The sequence below is a fragment of the Tachypleus tridentatus genome, chromosome 8 (genome assembly GCF_004210375.1).
Source record: "Tachypleus tridentatus isolate NWPU-2018 chromosome 8, ASM421037v1, whole genome shotgun sequence".
NCBI classification, from domain to species: Eukaryota; Metazoa; Arthropoda; class Merostomata; order Xiphosura; family Limulidae; genus Tachypleus; species Tachypleus tridentatus.
The window spans coordinates 88,281,441-88,306,316 of NC_134832.1; the positions used below are offsets into that span (position 1 = coordinate 88,281,441).

The window sequence follows — 24,876 nt, forward strand, 5'->3', positions numbered from 1 at the left end:
ACCAAGGACGATGATCGCAAAATTACTCTTGAGTTTTCAGGTGAGCGAAAATCTTTTGACAACTTTTATGAATTGCCTTTGTTAACCATTCTTAAACATAATAAATAATTCAACAGAAATGATCAGCGGTTTGATGGTTTTAAGTCCATTTACATTTTGCACAAAGATGGTCGAGAGCCTTCTGAGCTAGCTGTTTCTAATATTGATTTGAATGTACTGGAGGGAAGGTAGTCAGTTAACACCACCCATTGCCAACTATTAGATAATTCTTTACCACTACACAGTTGGATTAGGGATTGACCATCACATTATAATGCTTCTTAAGGCTAAAAAGGTAACCATTTTTGGTGACGGGTTGCGACCACGCAATCTGCAGATGGCGAGTCCCTTAATTACCAGACCATGGTAAGCCGATGAACATTGTACTTAGTCATTCTTCATGCTTGTCAAGCCTAATCTTGCTGAACATCTTTAAATAATCAACTTAAGAACATGTTTCTGAAACAATGAATAAAAACTGGTTTTAAAGTAAATGAGGATTTTACATACTTTAACTTAGTAATTACGTGCTATATCCAGATCAGATTATATAAAAGTAATATATGATCTAGTTAAGGCTTAACTGCTTGATCTTGTATCAAGAAAATTAGCATTGACATCCTCTACAAATTAATTAATTAAACACAAGCATTTTGTTATTCTTGATGACGAGAAACCCACTTGAAATAAAAATATATCTCAGAGCGGCTGGTATGGGTATTAACATTTTTATTGATAAGGAGAGAACAACGTTTCGACCTTGCAAGATTAACTTCAGGTTAAGAAACAATTTACACTTTCTGGATTGATGACCATAATACGGAGATAGTTCCAACTTCAGGATGATAGACTGTGTGTATCATATAAAGATGCAAGGTCTTTAAACAAAGTTCAAAATAAAAAAGTAATACTGAAAACAATTTCGTGGTAAATATTACCACGGTGCATTTTTTTCTTTAACCCGAAAAGTTACGAGTTTTTTAGCTTAACCTTCATCAAAATAGACAGTATTACTACTGTATTTAGGATCTCGATTGTTAGTGTAATACCAGTTTTGTCATTTAATTTTAAGAAGATAATAGATTATTGTTGTGTTTTTTAAGAATCAGTGTTATATCTCGTTTTATGTTTAGTTACGATGTCGAAATCTCCATCATGTTTTATATTTTCAAATAGTACCCTAATATGTGTAATAATCGTTCACTTTTTATTTTATATCAATTTGAAAATTAGTATTAAATTAAAAGGAGTAACAAGTAATAGTTATATTGGTAAGGACGTAGGCGACAGCTCAACCAGGTCTGGTTAGGGCGCTCGACTCGTAATCTAAGGATCATGGGCTTGAATACCCGTCGCATCAAACATTTTCGCCCTTTCAGCCGTTGGGGCGTTATTATGTTATGGCCAATCCCACTATCCATTGGTAAAAGAATAACTCAAGAGTTGGCGGTGGGTGGTGATGACTAGCTGCCTTCCCTCTGGTCATACACTGCTAAATTAGGAACGACTAGCGCAGATAGCCCTTTGCGCGAAATTCAAAAACAAACAAACAGTTCAACCTCCAAAATAAATTTTATTTACATCACAAGTTTATACTAAGGCAACGTGTTTCAAGTAAAGAAAACTCAATCATCTTTGATAGTATATTAGTTAGAGAACAAAGGGCAGTTTTTATTTATATATTACAAATTTCGGAATAACTTTGTATACCTGTTAATGGAATGAATATTGCTCTTAAGGCACTTTTGTGTTATAAATGACACACAATGAAACGTTTCAGAGGGAAATGTTTCGAGTGTATTTGGTATTTTCAGCCTCATGCGACAAATGGATTAAACGGTAAGATAAGAAACACTAAGGTGTAGACATAGCTATCCTTTGTTTTTAACAACTGACCAGAAAAAGGGCGAACAGTCGACAATACTGTTACCTGTAATTAAATGACAACAAGCGGGATTGACTGTCACGTCGAAATACTTCGTACTTCAAGTTCAGTGGCATATTATGGCTCGCACTCTGTACTTTCGATTTGCAACTCAGCACGTGAGTCATTAGACTATGCTCGGACCTCAGTTTAATATACGCTATATTATAGGAAAACAATCAACCAATATGTATGAAAAAAAATTATATATTTCTTAATTATACTTGAAAATGTTTCCATTATTTATAAAATCCTTTCAAATTTCTTAAGCCTCCCAGTGGCACAACGGTAGAAACCAGGTAAGCAGAGAACAAATAGCATTATGTGGAAATCGAACTTACCGTTGCCATATATTTTCTGTGTTAAGATCAACTCTTACTGAGTAATTTCAGAGTCATGAATAGGTTCATAAAATCCGATTATCTATAATCAGTGTTACATGTAGTTGGAAAGTATTTCATTTTTAAGTAGTATTACAAATTTAGGATTTGGATTGTCATGAGAGAAGATTCGTTTGTCTTTATAACGAGAAACCCACTTGAAATAAAAATGCATCTCAGAACAGCTAGTATTATATTAACACTTTTATTGATAAGTAAAGAACAACGTTTCGACTTTCCTAGGTCATATGAAGATGACCTAGAAAGGTCGAAACTTTGTTTCACTGCTTATCAATAAAAGTGTTAATACCCATACCAGCCGTTCTGGCAATATTCGTTTTATTATTCAGATGAAAACTGGAAGCAAATTTATTGAATTTTTATGGGAATCAAATTAGCGTTAACTATTTCTAAAGATCAAACGCGACTTCTTTAATACAAAACTTGGATGATTTTTTAGAAATCAAACAAATGTAACTTGAACGTTTCTAGCCTGTGCGTGAAATCCAAGCTAATGTGAATATTTTGTACTAACAGTTGAGTAATTTAGTCGACACTGATCATATAGTAGTAAATTGCAAAATAGAATATAAGTTAGTGGTGGAAAACTCGCTAAATTAAAATATTCTCCACATGTCTCAAAAGAAAGCTACCACTAGGTGGTTTCTTAAGACTGTACTTTTTACATTCTTTTCATCAAATGGTCCTGTTGAACAGGGCGATCCACAGAGTCAAAGGTTAAACACCTAATAATTCTTCTTATAATACTTGAAACTTCCATGCAGGTGGCTTCTCACCTCCATACTCTATGCACTCGTACGATGAAATGTTTCCGTTGATCTGAGAGGTTCGTGGAGTTACATGCGATGCCATGACTGGAATATTCGCCGTCGATATGCCCATCTGTGTTTGTGGCATGGGTGACGGGAAATAATCCGTCCTAATGTTTCCATAGTAAGACGTCGCTCCATAACCCTGAGGGCAACAGTGACTGGCATTGTTAATGTTTTCTATTTGATAGGACGTTCTCTGCATACAGCTGTTGTTGGACATCAGGTCAGACATCGGAGTAATTGCTGGACTCCATATAGTGCTTATGCCATCAGACGTCACAGAAGGTGGGGAGGGCGATGGTACAGGGGCAGACTTGTATGCTAATTTCCGAGGAATGTTATTTTGCAAAGCTGTGGTTGAATGAGCAACTTTATTTATTTTAGAGCGCGAGCTTTTCATTGACGATCCGTCGTTTTGTTGTTGTTGCTGTTGACGACACTTGGCTCGACGGTTTTTAAACCACACCTAAGAAACAGAATAATTACACATACGTCATTTATTTCTGTTTATTAAAGTTCACTGAAATGCGATGTTTGTACAGGAATATTCGTGTGTACAAAGTGACTGAAGAAAACTATCAAAATTTGCGAGTATGTAAAGTGATCATAGGTTGTTTTATAATTCATGGAATAAAATAGAGTTATGTGTTACACTACAGGTAGGTAGACATAACTGTTTTAACATCTAAGGAAAAGTGTTTTTAAATATAGCTTGGATGATTTGTTTCATTATGAAAAAGGATATAGACGAAAGCTAACAATAATCCGTCTCAAACCTAAAACAAACAAATGAAACTAGTATATATATTACAGAATGGGAATACTAAAATGTATCCACGGAAATACAATTCACGAAATGATAAAGATACAATGTCTACAAGTTTTATTATCTATTCAAAAGCCTGTTTGTTTGAAATATATTACTCTATTATTAGTGATTAATATTTTTTCCGTTAATATTCAAACATTTTTCTAAGATCAGTTCTTTTTTCAGATTTTATTTAGTTATTACTTTGTTTTGGTAAAAAAATTCAATATTATTTTCACATTTTACCTGGTCGAGTTAAACTATTAAAGGTATTACCGATATTTTAGAATTTAACATTTTTTTCAAATTTTTCTACCAATACATATGCAGGTTAAACATATTTTAATTATATTCTGGATTCTAGCAGTTTCGATACATTGGTACTTTGAATTTTCTACATAATCTTATTTACTCTTGGATAGTTGCAAACCAAACTTGTATTATTATTGTTAATTAGTTGAACACTTTCAGAAGGCCTTATCCTAAGATTTAGACTATGGCTGTTATTTTTCACCGGACCATAACCTCACTTGAGTCAAGACTGATTATATCAAAAGGCCTTATTAAATTAACTTAGGTCCCATGTTACTTATTCCACAAAGCCTTAAACTTCACCTTGAACCTGGATTTATTCTTCCACAGGGCCCACGTTGTTTTTTTTTCCACAAAGGTCTTACTTCACCTTGGACCCAGATTGGTTCTCCAACACCTTTACCTCCACCTTCGAGTTCTTAGTTGTATTCATGGCTCTAGAAAGTTACGCAATTTAAGAAACAAAAACTAACCAGTATTTTGGACTCTCGCAAACTAAAAAAGTCTTACCTGGACTCTTGACTCTGGTAGATTGATCTTCAATGCTACCTCTTCACGCATGAAAATATCAGGATAACGGGTTCTACTAAACAAAGATTCTAAAATGTCTAACTGGGATCGTGTAAATGTTGTTCTTTCTCGTCGTTGTTTTCGTGAATTGGCTCCAGGAGGTGCTGGAGAGGACGAGAGGGGAGCTGGTATTATAAGATACAAAAGATTAGTTGTGTTATAAAATTTCCATAATATTCACACCAGCTTTACAGTGACACATACAAAAAGTTTAGCGCTATTACTAGGGCTGTGTGATGTTTGCACTGTAAACTTCATCTAAGTCTAGGAATATTATGTATAAAAACTGATCTTTGCAAATTTTTACATGTTGTTTTCTTACAGAAAATGCCATAAGAAAAAATCATGTTCGTTGCGTAAACTGATTATTTCCTTTCTTTTCTTAAGATTATTTTTAGTGTTTAGAACGTATTTTTTTTTCAGTTTGCCCACGAAGAAGAATGATTCACCTTTCGAAATCGATCAAGTTATGACTTCTTAAACTATCTTATATAATGAAAATCGTAACATTACGATCAAGAACAGCAACCTAACTTTTAAACTATATCTCTGAACTTGATGTATGATAAATTGACTTAGAATAATTTCCAATAGCTATTTGTATGCTCAAGGTCTGCTTAATAACATTTTTACAATTAAAAGTTGATCCATCTGACGGGTGTGTGCTGATGTAAAATTATTAATACATAAATGTATTTTCAGATTACAAGAAGAGATCAAAGTGAGAAACAACTTAGAATAATTGAAAGCTTTTTAATGCCCCACCAAAAGCTTTGTCCGTGCAAAAAAAATCTGTCGGGCTTGTGGTATAGTTCACGGCCAAGGACTTCACAAATCAAACGTAAAAGTTGCATAGTACCTATATTTTGTTATAGAAAATCACACAAGGCTATTTGCTGTGTACACCGAAGGAAATCGAACCCCTGATTTCAGAGTTATACATTCGAAGACTTACCGCTGTTTCTCCGGGGGACGTTCTACAGAAATGATGTAAAACAAAATGTAAAAATTTTAGTTTCTCAAACCTTTAAGGATTATGTTGCTGCCTTGCCAGTGAATGCTAAGCCAGATACTAATATTATGTCAATAATAATCATTATTTATCGATTGACAGTGCATATATATATAAATGTGTGTGTGTGTGTGTGTGTAAGTAGAAAGATAAATAGGTCATAAAGTCTATTTTCAATGTGACACAAGCGCTAACATTTACACTTTTACTTTAGAAAAGCTCAGGTTTCAGTAATGTTTAAATTTTTTTTCTTTTATAGTGAAAATATATTTCCTTAGAACCTTTAATAGGCTTTAAGTAATAAGTGGAGAGCATAGGAAACAAATTTACGGTAATTAGCAAAATTATACATTTAGGCTATTTATGTATGTTCATAAAAGAAATTTTTTGTTGTTCGTTGTTTTGTATGTGTGTTTTAAGTAAAATGAACATTAACTATGTACAGTTACCACACTTCATATGTCTAATTTCAGATTCATTCTGAAATTAGACATATGAAGTGTGGTAACTGTACATAGTTAATGTTCATTTTACTTAAAACACACATACAAAATTAACTTACACACGAAGTAGGATCTCACTCCTCCTACGTCATACTAGCGGCAGTCTGGTAAGTTAATCCAGGAGGTTTCTTTGTTTGTTTTGGAATTTCGCACAAAGCTACTCGAAGGCTATCTGTGCTAGCCGTCCCTAATTTAGCAGTATAAGACTAGAGGGAAGGCAGCTAGTCATCACCACCCACCGCCAACTCTTGGGCTACTATTTTACCAACGAATAGTGGGATTGACCGTCACATTATAACGCCCCCACGGCTGGGAGGGCGAGCATGTTTGGCGCGACTCGGGCGCGAACCCGCGACCCTCAGAGTACGAAGCGCACGCCTTAACGCACTAGGCCATGCCAGGCCCTAATCCAGGAGGAGCTACTCGAGGGCTATCTGTGCTAGCCGTCCCTAATTTAGCAGTATAAGACTAGAGGGAAGGCAGCTAGTCATCACCACCCACCGCCAACTCTTGGGCTACTCTTTTACCAACGAATAGTGGGATTGACTGTCACATTATAACGCCCCCACGGCTGAAAGGGCGAGCATGTTTGGCGCGACGGGGATGCGAACCCGCGACCCTCAGAGTACGAAGCGCACGCCTTAACGCGCTACGCCATACCAGGCCCTAATCCAGGAGAAGCAGTAGGAATTGTTGGTGACTCGGCCTAGGTAGCTATACATATATATATATATGTTACTTCCCCAACACCTCATAAAACCACTGCACATTACTTAATGACCAACCCTATGATTGTGTTTTGATGTTAAATATTTCTTTTGTGGCTGCGCTTTTATCTTTCCAAATATTTATTTACTTATTTTTATTTTATTTCTATTTAAGATTAAATTACATTTATTCTAAGGTTTGGGTATATCGTGGGGAATTCACGCTATTCTTTCTTTTAATGTAATCTGTTTATAACATTTCTGTAGTTTACTTAAATAATTAGTATCAATAAATCTACTGTGTTGCTGTAGTAATTTATGCGCATGCCATTTAATTTTTGTTGTTGTTGCTTAATCTGAGGGTCGCGTGTTCGAATCCCTGCCTACCAAACATGCTTTTTGTTTAATGGGGGCGCTATAATGTGGCGGCCAAGCTTATTATTCGCAAAGAGTTGACGGTGGGTGGTTATGACTAGCTGCTTTCTCTGTCTTTCACTGCTAAATTAGGGAAGGCTAGCACAAATAGCTCTCGTGTAGTTTTGCGCGAAATTCAGAACACGCTATTCTTTTTGTCAGTTATATTCAGTCAAACTGGCTGTTTATTAGTTTTCTTCTTCTGGCTACAAATGTTATAAAATGTGGAAGTGAGCGAAGCCTCACATGTCCTTCTCTTAGTCCTATTCATCTAGTTTTATATAGCTGTTCCTTTTGTAAAGTAAGACATGCAATTTATATATTAGCATGTCGAATATGCAATGTGTGGGATAAACTTCTAATCCATTACACAATCGCACGAATTTGCAAAAATCTCAAATTAAAAATAAGGTTCTAAATTCGGTTGAATTAGAACACTTCAGAATTTACTCCCTTGCTTCAACAGTGATTACAGTTCAGGAAATTGTTAAGACAGAAACAAACAATTACAAAAGGAGAATTTTTAAATTCTTAGTTATAAAATTTTACATCTTTATGGATTAAATCAAGATTATAATGGTTCTGTTGCTATCAGTTCAAGTAATAAGAACTGTATTGGTAATGCCTTTGTTTAAATACTGTCAACAAAAACTTACAAAACGAAAAATTAGAAGAAAGGTAAAAATAAAATAAAATAAGCCACTTTTACAGAGTTGTGTACAAATTTGTGCAGTAAGTTATATACACTTATCAATATTCCCACTCATTTCTAGAAAAATGTATATGAACTAAACATGTCAGTGTTAAAAGTGTTATCAAAATCCGTAATAACATTTAATTTTCAAAAGTAATTTTGCCAAACATTTAATATTCGATATTATAAAATTTAGAATTAAGGCAAATAACTTAAATGATAAAATTAAATAATTACCAATAAGAAAACCACCATACACAGTAACTGATTTCAAACATAAAATTGTTAATGATTTGCAAATTTTTAAAACATTGTATGATTCTGTAATACAAAACATTCTTCCTTTAAAATATTTTATATCACTTTTAAATATGAAATTCCAGTAGAACTACTTACATCTAATTACAAGGATTTAAAAATATAATTTAGATATAAATAAAATGTATAATTTACCATGTAATTGCTACTCAATTTTTTTGGCAGATTCCTTTCATAAACACCTTATTAATGAACATTTGGACATAATAAAAGATAAATGTTTATGGAAAATCACAGAGAAAATAATAAAAATAAAATAGCTAACAAATGTAAAAAAAAAATTAAATGCTATAAAGAAAATATAAATGATTATATTTTAAGGTTTAATATTCTACATATTATCCTCTAAACTGATTTTTAGATTGGAGATATTATATGATTTAAAGTGTTAAAGATAAATTGGCTTTTATTAATTTAAATAAATGCCCAATGAATTTAACATTTTTCCAGTTTAAAGCTAAAATCCATAAAGTACAAGAGAAATATATTACTGTGCCTGTCAATAAAGTCAGCTGTAAGTTTGGCTTTATCTGCAAACGTTTTATGCATAAATTATGAGTAATGAGATAAATACTACACAGATTTATAAGCTACAAAATATGTCTAAAGAAGATATTAGGTGAAAACAATTATTTTAAATAAAATTCCATATTTAAAATTACTTTATCTGTATACAATACCTTAATTACATAAATTTCGTTTTATTTCCAGTTCAATAAAAACTATACTGAAACGTATTATTATGTAAATTACTAACTCAGTTATTTCTTCAGTTACAACTAAATATAAATGATAAACAGTTTCTGAATAATGAAAAACAATAAACCTGGCATAAAAGTCTAGAAAATTTAAATAAAAAACAATAACCAGATACAAATCAAACATACAATTTCACTGTGTCACCTACAACTATATGACTTAATGATTTGGTTATGGTGATAAATTTTTTAATAGATCAATTTATTGATCTACCCATGAAAGTAGAAATCAAACTTTTATTTCTAATAACATTTAAAACATATTGAGGTTTTGCTTGTGTGATAATTACCTATGGTAAGCATATTCATAAAAAAATAGTAGGTATATTGATGGGGCCAAACTATTGAAGTTGTGTTGCTAACTTATATTTTTATTATTACAAAAATAGATTTATAAACCTATAAATTTATGAATCTAAAACTATTTTCATAACACATAGGTATATTGGCAATATAACTAGTATTAATACTAGTTATAAGTAATAAGTAACCATATTGTTAACATTTGCTCTACAGTTCTACGGACTGCAAAACACCCCTATATAAAATACTGAAGCACCTTATTTACATTTAGATGTTAAGATAATTAATAATTATAGTAATATTAATATTTATGACAAAAGAAATGATTTCACAGTTGAAATATTTGGACTTCCATCTCCAAATAGTAATGCACAAACAAATTTAATACAGTTTATTATATATTCACAGCTTCTTAATGTGTAGCAATGTACATTTCTTAATATATAATATAAGTATATTAGTATAAAAACTGAATTTTAATGGCTTTGATGGAAAAAGTTAATTAAACATTTTAAATTATTTTATAATAACTATAAAAATCTACATAAATTTCAAAATAAATAATGGCATAAATAAAAATTATAATAAACACAATAAAAATGATATTAATATTTATTGTAGGTAAAATAATGATAATTGCTTATTTGGACAATTGTATGTCTTGTGGAGGTGGACTAAATAGTTTTCCACATAAGTCCTGGTTACTGTATGGATCTCTTTAGAACCATTGAAGATCCAGAGAGTAGCATGGAAAGGTCTCTAGAAGATGGGAGTTACCCAATAATAAAAGGTTGCACTTAGAATACTAGTACCTTAATATCTTGATATTTACGTCGAACCAACATACTGGGGGATAGAATATTAACTTCAAGGGCAGTTTTGTTGTCTTACTGCTTTTTTAATTTTTTTTTTTGTGAGTAACCTCCTTCATACATCTGGCTATAGACAGCGAAAGATGTCGGATTGTGGATTAGAGCACCCACATCTGCTCCTTTTCTCTTTACTTCTAATCGTGTGAGACCATCAAGGTAGAGGTTAAACTGAATAAACGGTGTACTTCCAGCACAGTTTGGGTCTTACTTCTCCGGCACCTCAAAAACAGAACACATTACATAACGATCCACCCTATTATTTGGACCCTGGTGTTGGATGTTTGTTTTGTGTCTGCTTTATTTTTCAAGTATACTTTACGTTTAATTATTTATTTTATCTTTCATTCTCTTTAAAAATATAACAATAAAGAAATCTGTAGAAATTAGTGAATTTTTTAACAAATAAACAAACATTTAATGGTTATAAGTTTTATCTTTAGCTGTTGTTGTCCATGAATTAAATCTCTTTCTCGATATACTTGTGTTTTATTGACTGCTTTCAGAGAAAACATTCTCGAAACAAAACGTTGGGAAGTACTAGAGGTTCAGTGTTAGAAACGTTTAATTTAATTTTACATTCCTAGAGGGCACTGTTAATATAATAATAAAGCATTATTTAAGAATGTCTGCGAACTCACACCGCTAAAAACCGGGTTTCGATACCCGTAGCGGGTAAAGCACAAATAGCCCTTTGTGTAGCTTTGTGCTTAATTCCCAACAAACAATAAGATTTCTCTCCTTGCAATTGGTATAAAGAGAAAATCAGACAACCAGTTTGTACTTTCTATATAGCTGTCAGAGGGAGAAGTTAAATCCAGGTGTTTTTTGTCATTCATATTTTATGTGTTTGTCTTTTTCAGACTTCTTCTGTGTTACCTTTGAGCCAAGTCTTTTATCCTGTTAAAGACGTTGAACATTATTTTTTTAACGTTTATTTATTTATCCCTTAGCTTCATTCATTTTACAGCACTAGAAAGTCCAGGTTACAGTAGACTAGTAGAATGAAAGTGAAAGACACTTTACGTGTTGTTAAAGTTACTACCAAGGAAGGATTAGACCTGGGGACATAATCCCTGTTCGACCATATATTGTATTTGCAGTTTTCCTATCTGTTCAGGCCAGTCGAGAATCCCTATACATTTGCATATAGATTAAAACTGATGAAGAATCTATGGTTTATCTGCATATCCAGGTATATATGTTACTGTACGATAACATGGAACAAAAGAAAACAGAGTAGGGTAAACTGGAGACCCGTTGAACTATATTATACCCTAAGTTCTCTAGCGTAACCAGGGTTTAAAGGTCACTGAGCAAATTAAAAAAAATACTTCAAACAATCAGTTTAATAATTGGTATTATACAATTGCATTAAAAAAAGGCGTCACTGGGAAAGAAGAACTGGTCAAACAATGTATGATGTAACTTTCACCCAAAAATAATAATGTATATTTATTTCATTTCTCAATCTTTTTTTTAGTAAAAAATCTCAGAAACCATCTTCCAGAGGTCAGGTCACTTAACGAAACCATCTGAACAACAAAGGTTACGTAAACGAGCAAGAACATCATCAGTTTAACAGGGTTTCTATATGCGTAGAATAAGTTTATAACAGGGGCATAATAATTTAATATTTCTAATACCTGACGTTTGTCAACACATATATAGTCAGTGCCTTGAAACATAAGCAAACTAAGGGGTTGCCTATGGTCTCACATTGGTGAGTTAAAGAAAACATTTCAATTGCAATATATTAAACTATTTTTATCTTTCACACTGGAGAGTTAAAGAAAACTTTTCAAACAGAACGTATTCATTATTTTACCTCTCACACTGGAGAGTTAAAGAAAACGTTTCAAACAGAATGTATTCATTATTTTTATCTCTCACACTGGAGAGTTAAAGAAAACTTTTCATACAGAATGTATTCATTAGTTTTATCTCTCACACTGGAGAGTTAAAGAAAACTTTTCAAACAGAATGTATTCATCATTTTTATCTCTCGTAAAATGACACCAAATATGTCATGTTTACTCCTATTAAAACAACACACAAGCGCATAATTCCTGGTCATGTCTCCACTTCCCTCCAACTATTAATGGATTGTGTGATCTCATTTACTCTCATTCATGGAATATCGGCTTGTTAGGACTGTAGACAGTGGCATCTTTAAAAATATGTAACTATGATAATAAATATGTTACTTAATATAACATGTTAATATGTTGCTGCATAAGTTATTGGCAAAATTTAAATATAAAAAACAAAATTAAGTACAGAGTAAAAGGATTCTCTGAATAATCCGTGTTTCCATTTGTAAGTCGCGTGTTAAATGTATACAAAACTGCTTGATTTGCATGCATGATTTAATGCAATTTTAAACAATAATTTCAGTCCATACAATGTTTTGTTAATAATAACCATGAAAAGTTGCTACAATAAACTATTTTAAATTATAGCCACAACTTGACAGCTAAAGACTTACCATATTTTTAAGTTTATATATTAAAAAAAAACAACCCAAAATGAATAAAGACATGCAGAAATCTCCACTCTCAAAAATATTATTTTTCTCATTTTATTAACGAAACAGAATAAATATGTTTATCATTTTGCCTTCTATACTCAATATATTAATTTAAAAACTAAATTTTAAGACTGGGTTTTCTTGAGAACTGTCTGACTAAATTGGTATTATACATAGTTACATATCCCATTTCTAAAATAATCTGAAAAACAAACAACAGGTCAGCGTTCTTGGTAATCGCACATTGTGAACTTGCCGAACTGCGCCTATGATTGCCATATACCTCTTTCCACAAGAGATAAGATCCTACACCTATAAAACCGCTAATCACTGATCATATATATTATAGTGAAAAAAATCAGTTTCTTGTAGTATTGATGTTTTTAACATCAAAACCTAAACCTAATGTTCACAACGACATTCGTGTTCATGGTCAGACATTTGGCAATATTTATGAATATGTATATCTTTCAAAATTATCTTTACTACATGAAAAGCGTACAGACAATTATTCAACTCTGCACAGCTACGATGAAAGAATTATGTAAAAATATAACACTTAATGTTATATTTATTAACTTTAGCAAAACAGTGTGAAATTATACCTCTAATACAAAGTTACTTGTTTTGTGTTTTGAATACCCGTTCAACCGTCTGTATAATATATATGTCACTTCAAGTGGGTTCTTCGATGGTATGAATTATAAATTCAAAAAGGGGTTAGGATCTGGGTGCTAAAACCCATTATCAATCGCTGTCTATAACATGTATATGTTAATATATATACTGTAAACACAATTCGAGTCCTTTTAGGATGGGTAATGATAAAGATAGCTGTTTCCTAAGAAAACCGCCTTGTGTATGGATATATTGTTGATTAGACAGATTTTTATAATTACCTAATCTTTTACTTATCCTTCAGCGTCGTTTTTTTCCACAGTTAAAATAAAAGTTTTAAAATAGAACAAACACGAATGGAAGCCTCGGAAAATGTTGTTTGTTTATTTTAGATCCAAGCTACACATTAGGATATTTAAATTCTATCCACAATAAGAAATCGAACCATAAAGTTTAGTACTGTACCTCCGTACACGTACGCGAGAGGGGGGGTTAAAGGAGACTCTGTTTTACAGAAATCAGTTACAGAAAAGTCATCCAACAAATAACTAATTCAGCCCACTTTTTGTTTAATCAAATTCTCAACGACGTTTATAGTGTATGGAAACACTTTATACTATTTTCTAAGTTTTTTCAACGCTACATATAGTGATCATTTAGTACGGGTGTGTGCATTTTAATTCTTGAAAACCCACATCGAGAATCGAATCCCTGGTTTTAGGGTTGTAAATCCGAAAACTTACTAATGTCCCACTGGGGAACACCATTCGGGCTAATCAAATTTTTAACTATAGTTTTGATGCTGATTTTTTCTAACGGGAAAGAACATACATGCACGAGTTTGAGTTTGTCTGTTTAATAGTGATTTTTTTTTGTGTCTTATTGATAACAAGCTCTCATTGATAAATAGCTGCCTTTAACAAAGCATTGTTTCAGTTAGATATGTACCGATTTAATGCTTCTAATATATATCGTAATGCCCGAGTTTTAAAACGTTTGATATATCTCCAGATTTATAAGAAAATTCCTTTTTGACTTTGATAAAATAATCTCTAGACAAAACGTAGGTTGAGAAAATAAAGCTGAGAGTCAGAATTAGCCTGGTAGTTGTTAGAGAAAGCTGGAATCAGTTTGGCAATTGCTAGAAAAAGACTCAGCTTGGCAATTGTTAGAGAAAGACAGAATCAGTTTGGCAGTTGTTAGAAAAAGACAGAATCAGCTTAAGAATTTAGAAGGTATAATTTCATTTGCTTACTTTTTATTACTGCTGTTCTATTGCTTTTTAACATAGGTGTTATTCTATAGGCTACTGTTTCTTCTTCCTTCCTTAAATCGCAGCTGTTCTTCATTCTATCACAGTTGTATCAATTCAGTGCACCTTTGCTATACCTTAACGACGAAATAATTCTCTATTCTTCTGCTTTTCTGATTCACTTTCTGGCTGTTATATTTTGTTCTAAAGTTATTTATCAGAATCCTAATAACACTATTTCTCTATATTATCATATTTTATATATCTCGTACTGCTAGTTGCTGTATTGCAATATTGTTATTTCCATTTATCCTCATAGAGCTCTCTATTAAACCTACAAATTAATTGGGTAACAGAAAGTAATACAGCTAAGAGGATGTGATCAACAGCACCTGCCGTGCAGTTTTAATTTATTTTTTCGTTTTATATTTCTTTTGAGGTCAGATCTGTTCATCTGTTTGTTTATTTAAACAGTATACTTTTACAAATATGACAACCAATCCTTATATTATGTTTGTAGGAAGAAAAAAAACGTTTTAAGATCTTCTTGGAATGACGCACATACATAAAGTAAGCTGTTCAGCTTCCAATGACCTTATTTAACAACTAGTCCCCCGCTGGAACAGCGGTAAGTCTTTGAATTTACAACGCTAAAATCAGGGTCTCGATTCCCCTCGGTGGACACAGCAGATAGCCTGCTATGGCTTTGCTATAAGAAAAAACAATGCACACACACATTTAATAACTACCTGAAGGTTTGAAATAATCTTTTATTACTCCACTTTGCGCCACAAAGTACCATGCCTTCTAGAAGACATTTACATCACAGTTCAACATGTGTCCCTGTTTGTGTTGTGAGTAGAACTATATATAGGTGAAAGAAAAGCCAAGACCCTGCTTATTTATTGTTTACTAGCTGGAGTACCCGTTCCTGATTAGATGAAATTACAAATGTTTAGTTTGGATTGTTATTAACATACATTTCTTCACCACAGATTTTGTTGCTGTTATTTAATACAGAGACGGTTTTTGTTTTACTTCTAGTTTTCATGATTAATGAGAGGTTATCTTAGGACATGAAAAGTTGCCTACTTTATATGTAACAGTGACAAAAAGCATAAACACCATTAAAAACTGCGAAACACAAAGCGTGAAACTACAGTTTGCTTGTATCTCCGCATGAATTCAATGAACTTTCATACCAAATTTGTTGAAGATTCATCAACAGGGGGGCGAAGTGGTGGTGGAAAACACACATAAAAATCGCTAAACGCAAAATGCAAAACTGAAAACTTGTATGTATCTTTCTATGGACCCAATGAACCTTTATATCAAATTTGATGTAAATCCTGCAAAGTATTAAATGGACATACAACAGTTAGTAATATTATATTTATATAGATACGACATATGTGGAGAATCTACGCAGATTAATATTACTTGTCTTCGAAGAAGTTTCAACATTTTCTTGACACAACAAGATATTTTTATAGCAGGAATATGTCCTATGACAACAACATTAAAAATAACGTAATTTAAAACCAAACTTTACGAACAAAACAACTTGCATAGCATACTATGCTTAGAAATTAAAATTCGAATGTTCAACCTGAGCAGAACCTTATTCAACTGAACGGCTAGGCTAGGTCACAGACTCCTAACGTTCAGGTCTGCCGTCCTCGAGTTTGAACTACTGACCAGAAGGAGGACAAACAATCACCAGCATTTTCGTCTGGCTCTTTGAACCTAATAATTGGATTTTCATACCACGTTCACAACTGAAATTGCGAAGCATGTTTAGCAACATTACGTATTGAACCTTAGACAGCTCGATCCATAGCATGATGCACTAAATTCTAGGTCACATTCTATCCTGTTTTATTTAAATTTATGCGAATAATAACATAAAATAATAATAATGAGTAAGAATTATGTATTTAGAATGAAAGATTTTACAAACTTCTATCAGTTGTCTAAACATCAAATAAGTAGAAATTTTGAAAACGTTAACTTTAAAACAGCGTCATTCATACAGTTCGTATAACTGTATATATTTTTTTATTAAGACGCACAGTCGACTCAAAACGTGAGTTGATAAAATCACATATTCTGGAGGTTCACAAATCAGCTATTGGTAAGTTTTGTGAATTAGCTGAACAATTAATGTTCTACTGTGATTGTGATTGCAACACAAACTGTGAGGTTACAAGACGTTTAATGAAAAGGAAGTTAGTTTTTAAACCACAGATCCCTTGTAAAAGATGTCATAAGAAGTAAAACTCGTCATCATATACAAAGTAACGTCATTACAATATTTTGTTCTTTTTCATTTTTATGCTTACTTCCAAAGTGAATGAGATCTTTCTGGGTAGTTTTAGAAATAGGCTTAATGGGCACTTACTTATACACATATTTTTATTAGTTGTATGTATTATTATCACTATGATATGTCAGTTGGTTATATAAGTTTAACTGATAGGTGGTTAATCTTTATAAATGCGTTAAATGCTTCAAATACACATTTCATGTACATGAAAAATTCAAGATTTGGAAATTTATTAGGACTTACCTAGCTCTTCGACCAAAATGTATTGCCACTATACAACTAATAATAAGCCCGCAGACTTTAGTGTTGCAGAAGTTACCTCACATGTTTATGATGTCCGTCATTTTTCTCGACGTATATTTTTTGGTATGATGCAAAATTTCTGTAAATGTATCTATTCATTCAATGTTAAGCTAAAAAATGCTGTTTGTAGTGATAAATGTTGTTGTGTTAATGTTTTCGCAAACCAACTTAATCGCAAAACGTATATCACTAAACATAATTTTGTCATGCCAGTATTTGACCTCAGTATTGCGGTTTTATGTTGAAAACAAACTTTTCTGTATAAAGTTTTGAAAGAGCTGTTTTCGTAACAATACTAATAGGCGTATGGTTTGGTCTCTCACAGTGAATCACAACATTGAAACTACAGTTACATTTAAAATAAAAATATATCTTTTGTATACAATTGTGTTTATGACGAATCATGTTCCATCTAGTATAATTAATGTAATACAAATATAAAAGTGCTCCTGAAGTTGTTTAAAATGTTCATATATTGAGTTCCATGTGCAATAACACTAACTACACACTGTAGTGTTCTGTATCGTCAACAGTGTTTGTTCGCAAGATAGTTACAAACCAGGAATATATGGAAAAGCCAAAAAAACTTGAAAAAAAGGATGAAAAAGTCAGATAAACTTGAAATTTATCCCAAAACCTGGAAAAGTCAAGAAAATTATGGTACTCTCTTATTATCTCAGAACCTCTAGGGGCCTACAAACCATGCCTTTATAAAAGGCTATACATATATGTTTGTGTATTACTTATTGCTACAATTCATTCAGTTACTTTATTTGGCAATAAGTGTATAACATATAAAGACATATATAATAATATAAATATATGTGTCTATTGCGCTAAAGATTCTTCTACAATAGATGTTTGTGACTTGTTGACGGCAAATTCAACAAGAAACAAATAGCACGCATTCTACTTGTTTTTAAATTAACATATATATTCGAAACAACTTAAACGTATGTACAAAACTTCTTTACACTATGAAGATCATAGTTGTATCTTATACACTATGTAGTTCTTCTCTGGTACAATGGTAAGTCTACAGATTTACAACGCTAAAATTAGGGGCTCGATTTCCCTCGATGGACTCAACAGATAGCTATTTTTCTGTATTTTTATCGCAATATTATCCATGTATAATTCACTAACGCTGTCGCGGGAGTTACAGTAGTTTTATCCTAAACTTTCAATATATTGTCTGCCTTGTGCCAAAGCCCACACAGGGGGGTTCAATTAGTTTAGAATACCCTTTGACAAGACAAATTATTCTCCTTATCTCTTTGAAATGTTTATCTTACTCTAACATAATAACCGTTAGGCCATTCATTCACCCCCACGACGGTTAGATTTATGTTCTAACTTTTTTCTGACCAAGGTTCTCTTTCACGTGACTTTACTTTTTACTGTTTCTGCCTGTTTGGTAGCAGTTATTTTAACGTCTATCACAAAGGTTTTCTAGAAATCGTAACAGTCTCGACATCAGTGAATTACAAACACAAAATAAATTAATTAATAGTACTATCTACACTAACAATCTTTTATACCTGGCATTCATAAACCTTCTCCTGGTAGCTTTATATAAACTTTGAAACTTTATTGACTATGTCATTGGATTATTAAGTTCTAAGATTTCATTTTCATGTCATGCCAACATTAAGTTCTAAATGTAATTAACTATGTTTTGGTAGTTTTTTGTCCTGGTACTTTGTGATCTATGCCGTGTCCTGGTAACTTTAAGGCCTGAACTTTGAAAATTCATTAACTTTACCGTTATTTCTGTAGCTTCGTCAACAGGCTGTACCCTTTAAATTAAAATTAAGCTCGGAAATTTCATTAATTGTGCCGCAGTTGTTTTAAGCTCTAAAACGCAAGTAACCTGATAAATGTGCCACCTTGTTAACTTTTGTCTCTGAAATAACAAATTGAACAGACTTACAGTTAAATAATTACTTTGTAATTTGGAAAAAAAAATGTTATCATGAGAGCGCTATTGAATTATCATTTCAAACAAACTATTAAAAAAATCTAAATAACAGAAAACGCAGGAAGCAATTTACCATTGTTATCATATATAAAGAATAAACTAAGTTTATCGTTCTTCTTAAGGTGATAGATGGATACTCGTTATAAACGTTAATCACTTATCACCCTAAGGAAAGATGTATTTCCCCATATTCATATTTGTTTAATGTAATTTGAAATACGTATATGAGAAATACAAAATAGCTGCTTCATGGAAATGAAAAATTCATTCATTTATAATTCTAGATTAAGGGCCGGAAAATAAATCAATGCGTTGCTTTGGTTTTAGATCCTTTTAAAATTTAATGTTGTGCCATAGATTATTTCCAAAAATAACATTATAGTGATAACATATATTAATTATTGGTAAGATACTGTCACATAATTTAGATAGTCGCTAATAATGTGCAGTTCAATAGGAAAGTTTAAGGCTTAATTATTTTCTCTACTACCAAAACATGTCTTTTTACATGAATGTGGTGATCGTAATTATACTTGTAATAAAACATTAGTATTAAGTGTACTATATTACGTACTTTATCTAGTCCCTTAGAAATTTTCAAGAATTAGAATAATAGTATTCCATTTACAAAATATTTCCCAAATCAATTGCGAACGACGCGTTTCTCTAAATCTAGAGCTCTTCAGACCGGTTGAGATACAACGACCACAATATTCCTCGGAAGACTTATTTATATAAACCATTTGTTATAGCAACAGCTGTTTTGGTGTGAACACCTTTTATAAGTTGACGAAGCATAATTATAATTGTACTTGTCATAAGATATTAGTATTAGGCTTAGTATATTTTTAAACACAACATTATTTTTCTAGTTTCAAAGGGATTTTTAAGAATTTGATGAGTGTAATTAATAGTTTTATAACCATACTATATTCGTTATATCCATTATCAACGATTCATTTTATTTAATCTAGAATTTTTCAGGACACCTGGTATACAACAAACAAATAGTAGCCGGAATACTATTGTTTGTACATTTTAAAATCTACATAATAAGGAATATTATGTAATCAAATATACATTGGGTAGAGTATAAAACATTCATACAGTTTATCAGCACACCAGATTAAATACGTGTAAGAGAAAAACCATTCATCACTTTCAACAGTTAATTGTCTTTTTTTCCAAAGCGTTGTCGGCTGTTTAACGTGCGATAACTAAGAATTGCTAGTACTACAAAGATACTGTATTTTGAAATTTTATGCAGTTCACATCTTTGTTTAACAACAGAGAAGAAATTTCACTTTGCAAAAAGTAATGTGTTTGTATGATATGTTTCAAAATAACCTGAAAACATTCGTAATATGTGTCCTGAATCTACAACATTCTTTCACTCTTTGTGCATATTATTTGGTTTATTATAGGCGATATTCGCATTAAGATGTCATACATGCAAGGAACCTCTGTGTATAAAAAAGCTGAAATCATCCACTACCTGAAGAGGAACAGTACGATAAAAATAGTACCGTTATGTTGTTATCATATTTACAACAGCCCACGTGGAATGTTGGATTTCACGTTTTCTTATTACGTGTGTGTAATAATACAATACTCAACAGTCCTTTAACAACATATTTCAGAATCGTAACAGATTCATTTTTCCAAAACTAAAAACTATTTCTAGTAAACTAAAATGAATTAAATTCAATACAGGAAGAAAGTTGAAATGGTGAACAATATTTCACCTGTCATATTTTATAGTCTACATATAAATTAAATCCATTTTAGGTATTTTCTTTTTATGAAGAATATCTATAATTGTCGTATAATTGATTCTTACAAAGAGTATAAATCACTGTCACATAATTAACATTTGCTCTGAAGATTTTAATGTGGAAAAATAATAATAATAAAGCAAATGAATAAAGCATTTCAGGGGCAGCACTGTACGAATACGATATAGATACATACAACCTTTCAATCTGAACTAATAAAATACATAGATATCCAGCTTTTATGATAGATAATCATTAAAGGGACCCGAGACTAATCTTTAAATTATCGATTGTTTAGGGATCTTGGTTATGTAGATAATCTCAGCTTTGCGTTGTTTATGTATTAGTCTGGTGGCATATGTTATATTGCAGGAGAGTCACATGAAAATCGTTGTTAATATGTTCACACACAGCTTCTCAGCCAATAGTTTCCTTCCAGTAACCTCTAAGTGCCGGTGAAAAAAAACAAACGAGAAAAAATATTTTAATAAAATGTAGACTTTAATAATTCTAATTGGGTGCATAATACACTGAACTTTTAAGTGGTCATCTGATGAGCTATGGTATACTTTGACCATATATTATACTTACATGTTAACAAACTTAATAAAGAATGGAATATCTTATCAAAACAATCCGATAGTTTCTGACTCTTTCAAGTCAACACTTGACTTACCTGAATATCTTCGCCTTTGTAAGTGATGCACTAACTCATCCATATCAGACCACGAGGAGCCAAACAATTAAAAACACAGCAATGCTCTACTAAACTGTGTTAAAGACATAGAAGTCCATCCTAGTAAATGTGTATGTGCATATTTTCGAAATATGTAACTCTGGCACATTTATTTATTGTCTAAAGCAGTATTTATGTTATATCATGCGTACACATAACTTCTTTCTTTTCATTAGACAAAGAAAGAAGAAAAAATGTGAAATTCATGCAAGATTAACGTCAGTGTTTATATTTGTGGTATTGGTAGATTTTTATCCATCTATTATCAATGTGACAATTTAGACATGTAAGATTCAAATCTTGAAAAACAAGACCTGATCTTAACACAATAAAAATTGTATATAACTTGAAGCCGACATGATTTTTCGAGAGATGTATTGAAAGTGCTAAGCACTACTTCAGGTTTTCACAACATACTTTTTTCCATCTGTAACTTGTTTACAAAAGATGTGTGTTGTCTTGCGTCTAAAACATAATGCGTTAAAACTTACACAGTTGCGTAAGATTTTGTATGGAGCTAGTTGCGAACATTAAATTAGTATTAAAACTTTAACTTCTGAGTTTAGATTTACAGACTATTTTTTGAATTTAGAAGACATACACAAATAATACGCTCTTCAATCCAAACGAGCAAAGTCCAAGTTTTTCAAGCTATACCTGTAGCATTGTTAAAGAACGTTACTGTAGTACCGTGTTTCTCCGATAATAAGACCTACCCATAAAATAAGACCTAGTGTGATTTTTGGGGATAGTTTTAATATAAGCCCTACCCTTAAAATAAGCCCTAGTTAAGAGTGGCAGGAAGAGGAAAGAAATAAAAAAAAATTAATTTATTAATTAGTTTAATAGTTAGTTAATTAGTTTAAGTATTAATCAGTTAGTTTAATAGTTTAATAATAGTTTATTTTAAATGGTTAGTTTAATAGTTTTACTTTGTAACTTCATTTTTTTAATATATCAAAATAAGACATTCCCCGAAAATAAGCCCTAGTGTCATATTTTGGAGTGAAAATTAATATATGCCCTGTCTTATTTTCGGAGAAACACGGTAGTAGTATTATGTAATCAACAACGCCATTAAAGAAGCGATCACACTGTAATATCTCAGTAACCTTCTCATACAGATGATTGTAAATAAACACATTGTAGACCAGCAATGTGCTTTAATGGAGAGTATTAAGCGGAAAGGTATATAGCATGTGGAACAGTGAGACTGACATTCAATGTTATTACGACGACAACTCGAAGAATGACCAAAGCTCTCAGTGCTTTCAGTATAATTTAGGTAGCAAGTAAAATGTATAGTCTTACATTGTTTCTATAAATCAGACATTGTTTTGTTCCTAATTCTGCTTGTCATTCTCATGTACTGCTGTATTACGACTAGCAACTGCAAGCTGATTGGTAATCGATTTTTCAAAATTCAAGTTAAAAGAACAAATAAAATCAAAGAAAACTAACTAAAAGCAGTAAGAAGCTTACCAGGATATCCGAATGTTGGGTGCAAAAAGTCAACTCCAGCAGTAGATAGTCCGGAGTACGAAGGAGATTTCAGGCAGGCCATGCCTGACGAGGAGGACGACTGATACACCAGTGACGAGAAAGGTGAATAGGACGAATTGGACACGTGGAACGCCACGATGTTGGTGTCGATGGTTATTCAGCTAAGCAATGTTCAGGACTAACAAAGGAACGAAATACTCTCTTACCCTCACCCTTACTCTCGTACCGTTTATTCTATACTGTCTTTGTTGAAAACATTATATCTTTGAGCGATACTTGAGTAAAACGCACGTAATCGACCCCATGCAGAAAACACAGTATGAGCAGACAGTGAACATTAGCAACGAATAGACACGTGCAGCCAAAAATAATTTTATCCTGATACTATAACAGCACGAAGTCCCTACGGAGTTGTTCGGTAACGGGTAACTAGGCTCTTGAACAGCCATATATCGGCTTCGGATGTACACCGCATTTAGCGTAGATCATTGTACGGTCGTACCAATCACTTTTCACGGCCATATAAACGACGACTAAAAAGGTGGGACTTCGTACGTCAAGAAAAATGGTATTGGCTTCAGGGTTAAAATATATGCCGTCAATGAAATAGGGTTTTAGCCAATGTTAAGTTTGAACCAACGATATAATATGCACAAAATCAGCCTGCACGTGGTTGAGAATTAAATAATGTAATCAAAACATTTAAGACAAGATAATTAGTAGAAGTTTTCTAAAATGTTTAAACTTTATTAAAAGGTACCACACTATTTTGATATGATTTAGAACTTGTAAAATAAAAAAAATTGATAAAGACTAAAAACTTTGAAAGTTAGTGGTAATCTGAAGCTGAAAATCCTGGAATATTAAAGTAGACAAAAACCTTAAAATAATCTGAAAAGTTTTGAGTATCCAAAAACTTATTAATTCGTTAATGTTCTTGCCAGTTTCAATCTTCTTAAAAAGACTAAAAATCTGAAAAACTCAGTGAAGGCCCACGAACATTAAACAAACTGAAGAATCCACGGTCATTAATAAAACTTTGGGAAAAAAATATAGGGGGAGCCACGAATATGAAGAAAAAAAACTTCGGAAAGTCGAAAGAAGCCTCAAACATAAAAATAACTCGGGAAAAACATGCATGAATAGCCGTAGAAATGAACAAAACTGAAAAGGCATGCAGGAGTGGTCAACCACAAACAAGAAAAACTTAAGAAATACATACACTAGTGGGCATGAACATAAAAAGCACGGATGTTACTCTTAGGAGTGGTCAAGGACGTAAAAATAAGTTTGAATGACATTCATGAGCTGCGTCGAACAAGAAACAAATTTTGAAAAGTTAAGAATAACTTCGAAAATGGAAACGTCAGAAAATCGATAAAATAACTAAAAGAGTCAAGAAAAATAT

At 32.2% G+C, this 24,876-nt stretch overlaps 1 protein-coding gene across 2 annotated transcripts; it reads right to left on the bottom strand.

Moving 5' to 3' along the window:
• Window positions 1-1,597: 1,597 nt before the first annotated feature.
• On the bottom strand, window positions 1,598-23,978 carry LOC143222880 (homeobox protein OTX2-like). 2 transcript variants are annotated; one of them, XM_076450002.1, is made up of 3 exons: window positions 23,448-23,978; window positions 4,807-4,970; window positions 1,598-3,642 (listed from the first exon to the last, which is right to left on the bottom strand). In XM_076450002.1, exons 1-3 carry the CDS (start codon window positions 23,527-23,529, stop codon window positions 3,103-3,105), a joined length of 786 nt encoding a protein of 261 aa, XP_076306117.1. In that variant the 5' UTR covers window positions 23,530-23,978; the 3' UTR covers window positions 1,598-3,102. The 2 variants fall into 2 exon arrangements, with proteins under 2 accessions (XP_076306117.1, XP_076306116.1); XM_076450001.1 differs by having other exon boundaries at window positions 4,807-4,991; window positions 23,448-23,976.
• Between the last annotated feature and the right edge of the window lie 898 nt (window positions 23,979-24,876).